Genomic DNA, 16,214 nt, shown 5'->3' on the forward strand with positions numbered 1-16,214 from the left:
ACCAGGGGCCTGAAAATAACGCCAACTTTTGTTATCTGAGTCAACAGTACGATGATTTTAACCAATGAAAAAGCCGCGTTATGGACGTCTGTGGGAGTCAGGATGACGCATGTTTTAGCGTTACGTTCTACCTGGTTAAAAATAAAGTTTTTCAGCTGAAGCATGTTATTGAAAATCAAATATTTGTGTCTTTTACGGCGACTTGGCTCAGCATGCCGGATACTTCAAATTCTAGAATACCTATGTTTTTATAAAGAATAGTATGTAGTAATTATTCTAATTTTAGTCGGTTGTGGTTTGCAACACAACACTTTTGCTGTCCATAAAAGAAAACGTGTCTGAATTGAGGAAATATGACAATCAGCAAACACACCCTTTGGAAGTCCTCTGTCAAGTAAGTTGTTATTGCCAATATACCCACAGGCATGCATTCAGGCGTACATGTGCACCTACACTGGATATCACTTTACTGCACATGCTTGGAGTTCTTACAATTTCTTATTGATTGAAGGACTTCATCGCTGCAAGTCAATTTTCTACCCCAGTTAATTGAGCAAGATAAAGAATATAGTGTATACTTCATTTCAACTAATTTTGTTGACTACTTTTATAAAAAATAAACCTTTAATATAAAATTATGTAAAATTCATTTTCATTTCAGCACTGAACCCACTTGCAGCAGAATTTCAGCCAGGTTCTCCAATCAGTGATGATGGTCAGTCAAGCACTCCTTCCTTTGCACAGGTACATTTTCACTCTGATAACTACCTTAGTGTGGTGCATATTCAGTTAATTGTTCAATAGTTACACAAAGTAGGATTTCAAAATGCATTCAAAGATTGGATTGCTGCCTGTTGAACATGTCTAAGGACAGTTTAAACTATTAAAACAGAAAATGACAGGTAAATGGCCTACATCAGTATCACAAAAGTAATGATATTAACGCCCCCTGTCCAACCCCAGCAGTCAGCCTTTGTGACACAGCTTGAAAAGAACGCAATTTTTGGAAGTCGAGTCGATGGAAATGAATGGCAAAAATGAAAAGCCTTAATGTGGGATTTGTTCTTTGGCTTTTTCCAAAACAGTTACAGAGTTATGGTGAGTGTCAGGAAAGGAAGATTTAAGGTTGGTAAATCCAGGGAAAATGCTGTTTACACTGGAATAAATCATTAAATGTGAATTTGGCACCAAAATCCACTTTTATGTACCTTTTATTTACTTTTTTTAATGAAAGTAAACTTGAAAGAATGCATGGAAAGAATATCATTAAAACATCTGATGCAAAAAAAAAAAAAAAAAAAAAAAAAAAAAAAAAAAATAGGAATGTTGATAGAATGGTTGCTAATATAATGGGCTGAAGATAAATACCATCCGTCCTTTTTGGTGTTAATATTTACTGGTGTGGTAGTTATTCCCATTTCTTTTCTTCCTGTATTTAATACCAATTTTAGATCGTACATCAAAATTTTTTAAGATTAAAAATTGTTCACATATAGAGTGGAAGGTTGAATGATAATGATGATGATGATGATGAAGATGATGATGCCCTATCTCAATTTCAGATGCTGAAGGCTGGCAAGGCCAAGCCCAATCCAGTAGCAGCCTGGCCAGTGCAGACGTCCAGCACCCCCTCCAGACCCCCCGGCCACAGCCCTGGGTCAGATGAGAACAGTGACAGTGAGGACAGGGTGCCTGTGCCAGTGTTCCAGACATCATTTGGGGATGCCATTCAAGCTGCTCTGGATAAACTAGATAGCCCAGGCACTGTGGAAGTAGCTGTGAATAATGGTAAGTGCAATTCTGAGAAAAGTTCTCTTGGCTTGTTTTATAAGGATTGCTGTATAGAAATGTAATGAAAATTAACCCCTGCCCTCCCAAGACCGCTTGTAGGCAGATTTAGTGATGAATGAAATTGATTTATCCTTCTGTTTTTGGTAATGTTTGATCCCAGCAACATTTTGCATTTCTCAACCAGTTCAATAAAAAAATGTACACTTTCCCCAATTTATGTGTATGTATTTAACTGTTTGTTGTTCAGATCAAGTATTTCAAAAGTAGACTAGCTTATTAGATGTGATTTGTTATTATCTGAAGAATTTTATGGTGAGCATGTGATTTGTAAAATTTAACAATTTACCCATTTTTACAGGTATTCCAAAGGAAGCTCCAACTACTGGGAAAAAGAAGAAGAAAGGAAAAACTTTGCTCTTCTCCACTTCAATGGCACGGTCAAAGTAGTTGGGACACAGGCTGAGAATTATACCATGTTTGATTGTAATTGAATTAACAGCACAGACAGCAATGCTGTAAATATATTTACCAAAATGCCAATTATCCAAGATAGCCCAAAGTCCTGGAAATTAGCATACAAGTAAGAGGAGGTTGGATCATTAGTAATGACAGACTAGTGAGGGCAGTGCAGCAACAAATAAAAGCTGACAAAATTTTATCTTCTGATATCTTTCTGGGTTCTTTCTTGTAAGTTCTGTGGAATTAAGTCTGTTGCACATAGTCACCATGTTCTGTGTGATACTTTTTTTATTGTTTTCTAAGACATTCAGTGTGCATAGAGGTTCACCCTTATTGCTGAGAGGTTGTTTTACCTCACCCCACATGGATTCTTGCACATACTTTAGACTCGCATGACCTCACACAGTAATTATAGGCTCCTTTAAGGTTTTCCTGGAGGATTCCCATTGGAAAAACTAATAGCTTGGATTTGTTTGCCCAAGTTCATCCTGCACAGTTTATGCAGCTGCTTCAATATGCATACGGGGATTGTAAGTTGATGCGTTGATAGACGTTAAAAACATTGTAGGCTTTTGTCATCTTGAAGTTACTTTTGTCTTTGAGTGTTGGCTTCACATGATGTTTACTTTTTGTCTTATGATGGTAAAATGTAATGTTATCAAGAAGAGGGGGGGGGGGTAGATTTTTACTCCCCCCCCCTTCTAAACCAAGGCATGCTGTAGGTTTTAGCAGTATGAGAGGAAAAAGACCATTACTGGTCACGTTTGTATATTTTAGTTGTGCAATTATTTTCCAGGACTCATGGGCAATTTTTTTTCCAGAATTGAAAATTGAATTTTTTGCTTGTGACATATCAAATGGATACATAACCCACCCAAAAATGGTGGAAATAATTTTGAATATTAATGTTACGTGAAATGAGATGTTGCACAATTTCATTTTCCACAGTGATGAACGCAGGATCTATATATATATGTAAAAATAATAATTTATTATCCATTGTATTTCTTATCCATTGTATTTGCAATACAATTAATCATAGACGTTAAGAAACTGTTCCTCTAACCTGACATTATGCAGGTTCTTGAATTTGTGTACTGAGCTTGTTGAAAACAAAATTGTTGCTTTTTTCTTGTAGTCGGGCATGATTACATCATGATAACAAAATGGGTTAAGTTTTGTTTTAGGCTGTGGTACAGGGATTTATATCTGATCAATAAACTTTACACAGTTATAACTGCAGCGTTTTCAGTAACTCGTTCCTTCTCAACACCCGAACCATGTTGATCCTGTGGCTCTTGGATAGCCTGGCAGTAAATTTCGTCTACGGTTGTCAAACTTGTAGAAACTGAAAGACGAGCGAATATAATGTTATAAAGATTGTGTTTCTGAGAAAATGACTGTGATTACTGCAGTAATACACTTTCTTTCTCGTTATGTAATACGTATTAAGGTGGCAAATTAATCTGAAGGACTTTTTACAACTGAGCTTTCTTCCTACCTTGGAAGGGGGGGCGTTAACCATTTATCCAATAATGGAAGATTATACAATAAACTACTTACCTGTTTCCTTTAAAGAAATAAGAAAATCTGTTGGCGTCTGTCACAATGGTTGCGTCCAAATCACCCGGGATGTTCCTCCAGTACCTCGTAATCGGCGCGGGATATCCCCGAGCAATCCTCATGCTATCTCTCCCTTCTAGAAGCTGGTAGTACTGGTTCCCCTACAAACAATAAGAAATTTTTAAACATTAGAAAAGAGCGGGAGTTTTTAGATCAAAATGTGGAGAAGTATCTTTAAATTGGGCTTCTTGCTTCACAATGAGTACTATATAGGTAAATGAAAAAATTGGGTTACTGAAGGATAACTGTTTTCTTTACCACCCCCCCCCCCCCCCCCTTTCTGTATTTCATACGACACAGCTAGGAAAGTGCGCTTTGTTGGAATACTTCAATACCTCAAGTATATAAAATGAATTTTGGAGCGAAATGCCTGCTGTTATTGACAAATATCAAAATCGTACATGGAATGCAACCTGAGGTACATGTGCTGCCACGGCTTGTTCAAATCGACTTCGAACTGATGATGATCGGAACCAAGCCATAGTCCTATTTTGGCCACGAAAGATTTTATTCAAGCTAATGCACTGTATAAAGGAACATATTTTTAATGAATCAGTTTTAATCATATATCCCCAGAAATCGCCGCTGAATAAATAAACGTTTTCATCATGCATGCGTATTTTGTATTACCCTCTTTGAAGCGGTTATCGGACGCATACTTTTTCAGATGCATTTTAAGTCACAGATGAAGGAAAATGTTATTTCTAATTCTCGCCAAGAATTTCAGTGGTTATCTGGTGTTTTTATTATGCTTGAATAATGACATACGCCAATCGTACTTACATTAAAAATGAACAAATTCCCGTTTCTCCAAGTCAAGGCTCCCTGTATGCTTGAGGGGAACCTCGGATCACTGATTGTTGTCCTAGAAATAAGTGTGTTGCCTCTGTACTTGAACAGTTTTTTACCTGGAATTAAAACCTTGAGTTTTAATTGTTTGTATCATTAGAACAGGGATCAGTTCTCTCTTTCTCTCTCTCTCACTCACACACTCACACACACACACACGCACGCACGCACGCACACACACACACACACACACACATCATGGATATTTTTATTCGAGCCAATATTCCCTCTCATTCTAAGTAAGTATAAAAAAGTGCACCTTTGAATAAATAACTGAAGCCAGTTCTATCGGAATGGGTGGCAGCATCAATATTACTTGGTGCGCTCGGGAAGTCGGCAGTGATCGCCCTCGGGTAGCCGCGTGCCACTGTTCCCTGCGCTGTTAAACGGTACACCTGACTCCCACTAAATACGTAGTAGTTTGAATTTGATACTGAAAATACGAAATAAAATCTTTAAAAATTTTTCAGTTTAAAAGAGACTTTGTGATTCAAAACTTTAAAAAGATCTATGAAAAGATATTTGTGCTGCATTTATACCTAAAAGTACCTACTACATTATATTGAATATGCATATTTTTAGTCAGGTCGATTAATGCATAATGTATACTATTGATTCTAAAACCTCACACTTAGAAACTGACATTGTGCACTACAAGGTCCTTTCTTAACTGACTGGTCTGAACAGAGAAACTGTGCAGTATAATTCAAGTTAGACTGATAACCATGCAAAGCGTTTACGTGTTTGTTCAAGTGGGGCATATCTTCTCTTTAAATGCGAAAAACCTTAAACTTGCTGAAAGCACCGCAGCAAGACTTGTACTTAAATAAATAAATAATAGCATGTCAAGAAATAGAAATGTCGAGCAAACTATGACGAAACAATAAAAAAATGGAGTATTGGACTATATTATAGTTCTTACCTTCCATCATGCCGTCGATCCTGAAATTATTGGAGCACTGTGATCTGTTGCCGTTTCCTGTGGTTGGCCCTCTGGTGGGCCGTGGAGTGGGACGTGGGGTGGGCCTCACAGTAGGTTGGGGAGTAGGTGGCCGAGTATTACGCCCTAGAAATAAAAGATTTCTTATTTGACAATGGCTATTGATAAATAGTTATGCAGTCGTAAAGCGTTTAAGATTGTGGTCGATTTCCCACTTCTAAAAGACACAATATCTCACGAAATATGCATTAACAATATTTCTTAAGCAAATGCTACAATTGAATGATTTCCGTGTCTGTCATGCACTAGTATCTCAGAATAGCAAGTAGTTTGGCAAAAAACTTTTAGACAAAGAATTTTATCCTGCTTAAATTCTTTTGAAACTGCCTGACAGTAATGTACAGCTTTAACCAAACAGGTTCAAAGACTTTAAGCCTGAAACTTGAATGTGACTTAAACAAGATCACACATGCATACCATATATGCGTTGGATTCTCTGAATGTCGTCCCTGCGCAGCGCAAAGTTGCGTTCGTAACCCCCGTAGAAGGGTGCAAGGACAGCTCCACGTACTCGGGAATGCGGCAGGCCGAGGAGATGGCCTATCTCGTGAGTGGCCACAATCTCCAAATCAAACCCGCCTCTCGGCTTGTTATTGGCCGTCCAGCGCTCGCTTTCATCAAAACGAGTGTTGCCATTCTCTGGGAACAATGCATATGCTAGAACACCTCCTAGAATAAAATAATCGGGGGTTGACTCGCAATAAAAAGGAATAACAACCGTTCATAGTACATATCAGATAATGAAAAACTGAATTATATTTACTCTTAACATTTAGATGGTGTCTTTCCATGTTAAAAATGCAACTTGTCAGTTTATCAAAACTAACAGTCTTCATCATATGAAGTGTCAATAACTATTTACCCCTTCTTCCAAAGGACCTCCCAGAGCTCATAAACCGAATACGGATGTCGGATCTGCCCGGTGCCCCAATCTGCAGTTCTCTGAATGTAAGTGGAGTCACGTCACTCCAGTGTTTGAAGGCCTTCCTAAAAGCGTCTCTGTCAAAGAAATGGAAAAGAAAAAACTGTAAAATAATAATTTATCAGAGATCGAAAAATTCAAAACCAACTTGACGAGATTCATGAAATAATGCGGTGAAAAGAAAATTAATATGTATGAGCGATAGCTGTTCACAGATAAAATTTTGTTCATCGAATTTGTCTCTTTAATTCATTTCATTGATGGAAAATATTATTATTATTATTATTATTATTATTATTATTATTATTATTATTTAGCGCTTTTTTCAGGGTTTGTAAGATTTAATACAAAGACAACTATCTTATCCAATCATACTAGGCATTTTAAGCAAATCAGCAACTGAAAAATAATAGTGACGATAGAATTACACGTACCTTTGGATGTTAGGAGCCATATCAGGTGTAAAGTTTTCCAGTCTCCAAGTAAGGTCTCGTTTCCTCCATCCGCCGTTTCTGGTTTGTCTTTTAGTTATCCTAACACCATACTGTGACGCCCCCATCTCGCTGTCAGGCCCCATATCAGCCATTCCACACCGAGGCATCTTCATCATGAGGCGTGTGCGAAAGTCCATGCGGCCGGTCACACGGATGTGAGCCATTCGTTGGAAGTTCCTTAATTTTCAAATTCTTGTGTTCAGAATTACGTTTTATATGACGACGTAAATTGAAAGACACCCTCGCAACTTAAGTTTTGAGCATCGTAACGATCTTCAGGTTTTAGATATAACGTTTTGATATATGAATATGAGTATCTAACTGGATGTATATTTTTATGGAGGTCAAAATTTGAGCATAAAATACGACATTGATCAATTTGCATTTACATTTTTGAAATATAATTATTGAAACCCGGTATTATGTAATTTACTTACTCGATTGCTGTCCGCATTTTTTCAGTGCTCATTTCTCCTTCTCCTGACATATACCCAAACTGATCGAGATATGACTTTAAAAAGAAAAAAGTATACAATTAAAGACTTACGGCAATACGCAACTGCTTTTTTCAAACAAGCTGGTAAAATTTAATATAAATAAGGCCAAAACATCCGTGATTTAAATCACTTTTATAATCTAAGTAGCATCTGAAATGAAATGTTGTTTTTTATTTCAAAGTCAGTTGCCATTCTATGGAAGGTCCGGACTTACCATGTCATCATCATTCATATTCACTTGTCGCATCATATTTCGAGTACGAATCTTATCCAGTAAGCTCTGTCCCTGTATTGTTACAAATAGAACAGTGAAGGTAAAGCAGGACAACGTTAGAGCAAACCCCTTCATTTTTCTCCTTGCTTCGAACGTGCAATCAAGACTGCTCAACTGTCTCTGTTTTGGTCCTTTTATATGAACCAGGGGCCTGAAAATAACGCCAACTTTTGTTATCTGAGTCAACAGTACGATGATTTTAACCAATGAAAAAGCCGCGTTATGGACGTCTGTGGGAGTCAGGATGACGCATGTTTTAGCGTTACGTTCTACCTGGTTAAAAATAAAGTTTTTCAGCTGAAGCATGTTATTGAAAATCAAATATTTGTGTCTTTTACGGCGACTTGGCTCAGCATGCCGGATACTTCAAATTCTAGAATACCTATGTTTTTATAAAGAATAGTATGTAGTAATTATTCTAATTTTAGTCGGTTGTGGTTTGCAACACAACACTTTTGCTGTCCATAAAAGAAAACGTGTCTGAATTGAGGAAATATGACAATCAGCAAACACACCCTTTGGAAGTCCTCTGTCAAGTAAGTTGTTATTGCCAATATACCCACAGGCATGCATTCAGGCGTACATGTGCACCTACACTGGATATCACTTTACTGCACATGCTTGGAGTTCTTACAATTTCTTATTGATTGAAGGACTTCATCGCTGCAAGTCAATTTTCTACCCCAGTTAATTGAGCAAGATAAAGAATATAGTGTATACTTCATTTCAACTAATTTTGTTGACTACTTTTATAAAAAATAAACCTTTAATATAAAATTATGTAAAATTCATTTTCATTTCAGCACTGAACCCACTTGCAGCAGAATTTCAGCCAGGTTCTCCAATCAGTGATGATGGTCAGTCAAGTACTCCTTCCTTTGCACAGGTACATTTTCACTCTGATAACTACCTTAGTGTGGTGCATATTCAGTTAATTGTTCAATAGTTACACAAAGTAGGATTTCAAAATGCATTCAAAGATTGGATTGCTGCCTGTTGAACATGTCTAAGGACAGTTTAAACTATTAAAACAGAAAATGACAGGTAAATGGCCTACATCAGTATCACAAAAGTAATGATATTAACGCCCCCTGTCCAACCCCAGCAGTCAGCCTTTGTGACACAGCTTGAAAAGAACGCAATTTTTGGAAGTCGAGTCGATGGAAATGAATGGCAAAAATGAAAAGCCTTAATGTGGGATTTGTTCTTTGGCTTTTTCCAAAACAGTTACAGAGTTATGGTGAGTGTCAGGAAAGGAAGATTTAAGGTTGGTAAATCCAGGGAAAATGCTGTTTACACTGGAATAAATCATTAAATGTGAATTTGGCACCAAAATCCACTTTTATGTACCTTTTATTTACTTTTTTTAATGAAAGTAAACTTGAAAGAATGCATGGAAAGAATATCATTAAAACATCTGATGCAAAAAAAAAAAAAAAATAGGAATGTTGATAGAATGGTTGCTAATATAATGGGCTGAAGATAAATACCATCCGTCCTTTTTGGTGTTAATATTTACTGGTGTGGTAGTTATTCCCATTTCTTTTCTTCCTGTATTTAATACCAATTTTAGATCGTACATCAAAATTTTTTAAGATTAAAAATTGTTCACATATAGAGTGGAAGGTTGAATGATAATGATGATGATGATGATGAAGATGAAGATGCTGAAGATGCTGAAGGCTGGCAAGGCCAAGCCCAATCCAGTAGCAGCCTGGCCAGTGCAGACGTCCAGCACCCCCTCCAGACCCCCCGGCCACAGCCCTGGGTCAGATGAGAACAGTGACAGTGAGGACAGGGTGCCAGTGCCAGTGTTCCAGACGTCATTTGGGGATGCCATTCAAGCTGCTCTGGATAAACTAGATAGCCCAGGCACTGTGGAAGTAGCTGTGAATAATGGTAAGTGCAATTCTGAGAAAAGTTCTCTTGGCTTGTTTTATAAGTATTGCTCTGTAGAAATGTAATGAAAATTAACCCCTGCCCTCCCAAGACCGCTTGTAGGCAGATTTAGTGATGAATGAAATTGATTTATCCTTCTGTTTTTGGTAATGTTTGATCCCAGCAACATTTTGCATTTCTCAACCAGTTCAATAAAAAATGTACACTTTCCCCAATTTATGTGTATGTATTTAACTGTTTGTTGTTCAGATCAAGTATTTCAAAAGTAGACTAGCTTATTAGATGTGATTTGTTATTATCTGAAGAATTTTATGGTGAGCATGTGATTTGTAAAATTTAACAATTTACCCATTTTTACAGGTATTCCAAAGGAAGCTCCAACTACTGGGAAAAAGAAGAAGAAAGGAAAAACGTTGCTCTTCTCCACTTCAATGGCACGGTCAAAGTAGATGGGACACAGGCTGAGAATTATACCATGTTTGATTGTAATTGAATTAACAGCACAGACAGCAATGCTGTAAATATATTTACCAAAATGCCAATTATCCAAGATAGCCCAAAGTCCTGGAAATTAGCATACAAGTAAGAGGAGGTTGGATCATTAGTAATGACAGACTAGTGAGGGCAGTGCAGCAACAAATAAAAGCTGACAAAATTTTATCTTCTGATATCTTTCTGGGTTCTTTCTTGTAAGTTCTGTGGAATTAAGTCTGTTGCACATAGTCACCATGTTCTGTGTGATACTTTTTTTTAATTGTTTTCTAAGACATTCAGTGTGCATAGAGGTTCACCCTTATTGCTGAGAGGTTGTTTTACCTCACCCCACATGGATTCTTGCACATACTTTAGACTCGCATGACCTCACACAGTACTTACAGGCTCCTTTAAGGCTTTCTTGGAGGATTCCCATTGGAAAAACTAATAGCTTGGATTTGTATGCCCAAGTTCATCCTGCACAGTTTATGCAGCTGCTTCAATATGCATACGGGGATTGTAAGTTGATGCGTTGATAGACGTTAAAAACATTGTAGGCTTTTGTCATCTTGAAGTTACTTTTGTCTTTGAGTGTTGGCTTCACATGATGTTTACTTTTTGTCTTATGATGGTAAAATGTAATGTTATCAAGAAGAGGGGAGGGGTAGATTTTTACTCTCCCCCCCCCCTTTCCTGAACCAAGGCATGCTGTAGGTTTTAGCAGTATGAGAGGAAAAAGACCATTACTGGTCACGTTTGTATATTTTTAGTTGTGCAATTATTTTCCAGGACTCATGGGCAATTTTTTTTCCAGAATTGAAAATTGAATTTTTTGCTTGTGACATATCAAATGGATACATAACCCACCCAAAAATGGTAGAAATAATTTTGAATATTAATGTTACGTGAAATGAGATGTTGCATGATTTCATTTTCCACAGTGATGAACGCAGGATCTATATATATATATGTAAAAATAATAATTTATTATCCATTGTATTTCTTATCCATTGTATTTGCAATACAATTAATCATAGACGTTAAGAAACTGTTCCTCTAACCTGACATTATGCAGGTTCTTGAATTTGTGTACTGAGCTTGTTGAAAACAAAATTGTTGCTTTTTTCTTGTAGTCGGGCATGATTACATCATGATAACAAAATGGGTGAGTTTTGTTTTAGGCTGTGGTACAGGGATTTATATCTGATCAATAAACTTTACACAGTTATAACTGCAGCGTTTTCAGTAACTCGTTCCTTCTCAACACCCGAACCATGTTGGTCCTGTGGCTCTTGGATAGCCTGGCAGTAAATTTCGTCTACGGTTGTCAAACTTGTAGAAACTGAAAGACGAGCGAATATAATGTTATAAAGATTGTGTTTGTGAGAAAATGACTGTGATTACTGCAGTAATACACTTTCTTTCTCGTTATGTAATACGTATTAAGGTGGCAAATTAATCTGAAGGACTTTTTACAACTGAGCTTTCTTCCTACCTTGGAAGGGGGGGGGGCGTTAACCATTTATCCAATAATGGAAGATTATACAATAAACTACTTACCTGTTTCCTTTAAAGAAATAAGAAAATCTGTTGGCGTCTGTCACAATGGTTGCGTCCAAATCACCCGGGATGTTCCTCCAGTACCTCGTAATCGGCGCGGGATATCCCCGAGCAATCCTCATGCTATCTCTCCCTTCTAGAAGCTGGTAGTACTGGTTCCCCTACAAACAATAAGAAATTTTTAAACATTAGAAAAGAGCGGGAGTTTTTAGCTCAAAATGTGGAGAAGTATCTTTAAATTGGGCTTCTTGCTTCACAATGAGTACTATTAGGTAAATGAAAAAATTGGGTTACTGAAGGATAACTGTTTTCTTTACCACCCCCCCCCCCTTCTGTATTTCATACGACACAGCTAGGAAAGTGCGCTTTGTTGGAATACTTCAATACCTCAAGTATATAAAATGAATTTTGGAGCGAAATGCCTGCTGTTATTGACAAATATCAAAATCGTGCATGGAATGCAACCTGAGGTACATGTGCTGCCACGGCTTGTTCAAATCGACTTCGAACTGATGATGATCGGAACCAAGCCATAGTCCTATTTTGGCCACGAAAGATTTTATTCAAGCTAATGCACTGTATAAAGGAACATATTTTTAATGAATCAGTTTTAATCATATATCCCCAGAAATCGCCGCTGAATAAATAAACGTTTTCATCATGCATGCGTATTTTGTATTACCCTCTTTGAAGCGGTTATCGGACGCATACTTTTTCAGATGCATTTTAAGTCACAGATGAAGGAAAATGTTATTTCTAATTCTCGCCAAGAATTTCAGTGGTTATCTGGTGTTTTTATTATGCTTGAATAATGACATACGCCAATCGTACTTACATTAAAAATGAACAAATTCCCGTTTCTCCAAGTCAAGGCTCCCTGTATGCTTGAGGGGAACCTCGGATCACTGATTGTTGTCCTAGAAATAAGTGTGTTGCCTCTGTACTTGAACAGTTTTTTACCTGGAATTAAAACCTTGAGTTTTAATTGTTTGTATCATTAGAACAGGGATCAGTTCTCTCTTTCTCTCTCTCTCACACACACACACACACACACACACACACACACATCATGGATATTTTTATTCGAGCCAATATTCCCTCTCATTCTAAGTAAGTATAAAAAAAGTGCACCTTTGAACAAATAACTGAAGCCAGTTCTATCGGAATGGGTGGCAGCATCAATATTACTTGGTGCGCTCGGGAAGTCGGCAGTGATCGCCCTCGGGTAGCCGCGTGCCACTGTTCCCTGTGCTGTTAAACGGTACACCTGACTCCCACTAAATACGTAGTAGTTTGAATTTGATACTGAAAATACGAAATAAAATCTTTGAAAATTTTTCAGTTTAAAAGAGACTTTGTGATTCAAAACTTTAAAAAGATCTATGAAAAGATATTTGTGCTGCATTTATACCTAAAAGTACCTACTACATTCTTTTGAATATGCATATTTTTTAGTCAGGTCGATTAATGCATAATGTATACTATTGATTCTAAAACCTCACACTTAGAAACTGACATTGTGCACTACAAGGTCCTTTCTTAACTGACTGGTCTGAACAGAGAAACTGTGCAGTATAATTCAAGTTAGACTGATAACCATGCAAAGTGTTTACGTGTTTGTTCAAGTGGGGCATATCTTCTCTTTAAATGCGAAAAACCTTAAACTTGCTGAAAGCACCGCAGCAAGACTTGTACTTAAATAAATAAATAATAGCATGTCAAGAAATAGAAATGTCGAGCAGACTATGACGAAACAATAAAAAAATGGAGTATTGGACTATATTATAGTTCTTACCTTCCATCATGCCGTCGATCCTGAAATTATTGGAGCACTGTGATCTGTTGCCGTTTCCTGTGGTTGGCCCTCTGGTGGGCCGTGGAGTGGGACGTGGGGTGGGCCTCACAGTAGGTTGGGGAGTAGGTGGCCGAGTATTACGCCCTAGAAATAAAAGATTTCTTATTTGACAATGGCTATTGATAAATAGTTATGCAGTCGTAAAGCGTTTAAGATTGTGGTCGATTTCCCACTTCTAAAAGACACAATATCTCACGAAATATGCATTAACAATATTTCTTAAGCAAATGCTACAATTGAATGATTTCCGTGTCTGTCATGCACTAGTATCTCAGAATAGCAAGTAGTTTGGCAAAAAACTTTTAGACAAAGAATTTTATCCTGCTTAAATTCTTTTGAAACTGCCTGACAGTAATGTACAGCTTTAACCAAACAGGTTCAAAGACTTTAAGCCTGAAACTTGAATGTGACTTAAGCAAGATCACACATGCATACCATATATGCGTTGGATTCTCTGAATGTCGTCCCTGCGCAGCGCAAAGTTGCGTTCGTAACCCCCGTAGAAGGGTGCAAGGACAGCTCCACGTACTCGGGAATGCGGCAGGCCGAGGAGATGGCCTATCTCGTGAGTGGCCACAATCTCCAAATCGATCCCGCCTCTCGGCTTGTTATTGGCCGTCCAGCGCTCGCTTTCATCAAAACGAGTGTTGCCATTCTCTGGGAAGAATGCATATGCCAGAACACCTCCTTGAATAAAATAATCGGGGGTTGACTTGCAATAAAAAGGAATAACAGCCGTTCATAGTACATATCAGATAATGAAAAACTGAATTATATTTACTCTTAACATTTAGATGGTGTCTTTCCATGTTAAAAATGCAACTTGTCAGTTTATCAAAACTAACAGTCTTCATCATATGAAGTGTCAATAACTATTTACCCCTTCTTCCAAAGGACCTCCCAGAGCTCATAAACCGAATACGGATGTCGGATCTGCCCGGTGCCCCAATCTGCAGTTCTCTGAATGTAAGTGGAGTCACGTCACTCCAGTGTTTGAAGGCCTTCCTAAAAGCGTCTCTGTCAAAGAAATGGAAAAGAAAAAACTGTAAAATAATAATTTATCAGAGATCGAAATATTCAAAACCAACTTGACGAGATTCATGAAATAATGCGGTGAAAAGAAAATTAATATGTATGAGCGATAGCTGTTCACAGATAAAATTTTGTTCATCGAATTTGTCTCTTTAATTCATTTCATTGATGGAAAATATTATTATTATTATTATTATTATTATTATTATTATTATTTAGCGCTTTTTTCAGGGTTTGTAAGATTTAATACAAAGACAACTATCTTATCCAATCATACTAGGCATTTTAAGCAAATCAGCAACTGAAAAATAATAGTGACGATAGAATTACACGTACCTTTGGATGTTAGGAGCCATATCAGGTGTAAAGTTTTCCAGTCTCCAAGTAAGGTCTCGTTTCCTCCATCCGCCGTTTCTGGTTTGTCTTTTAGTTATCCTAACACCATACTGTGACGCCCCCATCTCGCTGTCAGGCCCCATATCAGCCATTCCACACCGAGGCATCTTCATCATGAGGCGTGTGCGAAAGTCCATGCGGCCGGTCACACGGATGTGAGCCATTCGTTGGAAGTTCCTTAATTTTCAAATTCTTGTGTTCAGAATTACGTTTTATATGACGACGTAAATTGAAAGACACCCTCGCAACTTAAGTTTTGAGCATCGTAACGATCTTCAGGTTTTAGATATAACGTTTTGATATATGAATTAAATCCCAGTATCTAACTGGATGTATATTTTTATGGAGGTCAAAATTTGAGCATAAAATACGACATTGATCAATTTGCATTTACATTTTTGAAATATAATTATTGAAACCCGGTATTATGTAATTTACTTACTCGATTGCTGTCCGCATTTTTTCAGTGCTCATTTCTCCTTCTCCTGACATATACCCAAACTGATCGAGATATGACTTTAAAAAGAAAAAAAGTATACAATTAAAGACTTACGGCAATACGCAACTGCTTTTTTCAAACAAGCTGGTAAAATATAATATAAATAAGGCCGTTTTCTTGATGCTCGGTTTGGCTCAAAACATCCGTGATTTAAATCACTTTTATAATCTAAGTAGCATCTAAAATGAAAAAGTTGTTCTTAATTTCAAATTCAGTTGCCATTCTATGGAAGGTCCGGACTTACCATGTCATCATCATTCATATTCACTTGTCGCATCATATTTCGAGTACGAATCTTATCCAGTAAGCTCTGTCCTTGTATTGCTACAAATAGAACAGTGAAGGTAAAGCAGGACAACGTTAGCGCAACCCCCCTCATTTTTCTCCTTGCTTCGAACGTGCAATCAAGACTGCTCAACTGTCTCTGTTTTGGTCCTCTTATATGAACCAGGAGCCTGAAAATAACGCCAACTTTTGTTATCTGAGTCAACAGTACGATGATTTTAACCAATGAAAAAGCCGCGGTATGGACGTCTGTGGGGGTCAGGATGACGCATGTTTTAGCGTTACGTTCTACCTGGTTAAAAATA

At 37.4% G+C, this 16,214-nt stretch overlaps 4 protein-coding genes across 4 annotated transcripts; 2 read left to right on the plus strand and 2 right to left on the minus strand.

Moving 5' to 3' along the window:
• Positions 1-80: 80 nt before the first annotated feature.
• LOC147764050 (E3 ubiquitin-protein ligase RNF10-like) lies at positions 81-2,449 on the plus strand. The gene is made up of 5 exons (XM_087001943.1): positions 81-96; positions 365-394; positions 662-744; positions 1,563-1,788; positions 2,150-2,449. The coding sequence occupies exons 1-5, from the start codon at positions 81-83 to the stop codon at positions 2,236-2,238; spliced, it is 444 nt and encodes a 147-aa protein (XP_086858069.1). The 3' UTR covers positions 2,239-2,449.
• A 771-nt stretch (positions 2,450-3,220) lies between these two features.
• Positions 3,221-8,030, minus strand: LOC147764051 (macrophage metalloelastase-like). Its single transcript, XM_087011892.1, has 10 exons — positions 7,850-8,030; positions 7,576-7,649; positions 7,079-7,315; positions 6,585-6,721; positions 6,140-6,391; positions 5,645-5,788; positions 4,982-5,155; positions 4,657-4,781; positions 3,814-3,974; positions 3,221-3,598 (listed from the first exon to the last, which is right to left on the minus strand). Exons 1-10 carry the CDS (start codon positions 7,982-7,984, stop codon positions 3,517-3,519), a joined length of 1,521 nt encoding a protein of 506 aa, XP_086868018.1. The 5' UTR covers positions 7,985-8,030; the 3' UTR covers positions 3,221-3,516.
• A 346-nt stretch (positions 8,031-8,376) lies between these two features.
• Positions 8,377-11,513, plus strand: LOC147764052 (E3 ubiquitin-protein ligase RNF10-like). The gene is made up of 4 exons (XM_087011972.1): positions 8,377-8,445; positions 8,713-8,795; positions 9,583-9,808; positions 10,169-11,513. The coding sequence occupies exons 3-4, from the start codon at positions 9,583-9,585 to the stop codon at positions 10,255-10,257; spliced, it is 315 nt and encodes a 104-aa protein (XP_086868098.1). The 5' UTR covers positions 8,377-8,445; positions 8,713-8,795; the 3' UTR covers positions 10,258-11,513.
• Positions 11,248-16,057, minus strand: LOC147764053 (macrophage metalloelastase-like). Its single transcript, XM_087011886.1, has 10 exons — positions 15,869-16,057; positions 15,568-15,641; positions 15,066-15,302; positions 14,578-14,714; positions 14,133-14,384; positions 13,638-13,781; positions 12,974-13,147; positions 12,678-12,802; positions 11,843-12,003; positions 11,248-11,624 (listed from the first exon to the last, which is right to left on the minus strand). The coding sequence occupies exons 1-10, from the start codon at positions 16,001-16,003 to the stop codon at positions 11,543-11,545; spliced, it is 1,521 nt and encodes a 506-aa protein (XP_086868012.1). The 5' UTR covers positions 16,004-16,057; the 3' UTR covers positions 11,248-11,542.
• Between the last annotated feature and the right edge of the window lie 157 nt (positions 16,058-16,214).

The sequence above is a fragment of the Lingula anatina genome, chromosome 1, assembly GCF_051362555.1.
Source record: "Lingula anatina isolate TDL-2025a chromosome 1, LinAna3.0, whole genome shotgun sequence".
Lineage (NCBI taxonomy): Eukaryota > Metazoa > Brachiopoda > Lingulata > Lingulida > Lingulidae > Lingula > Lingula anatina.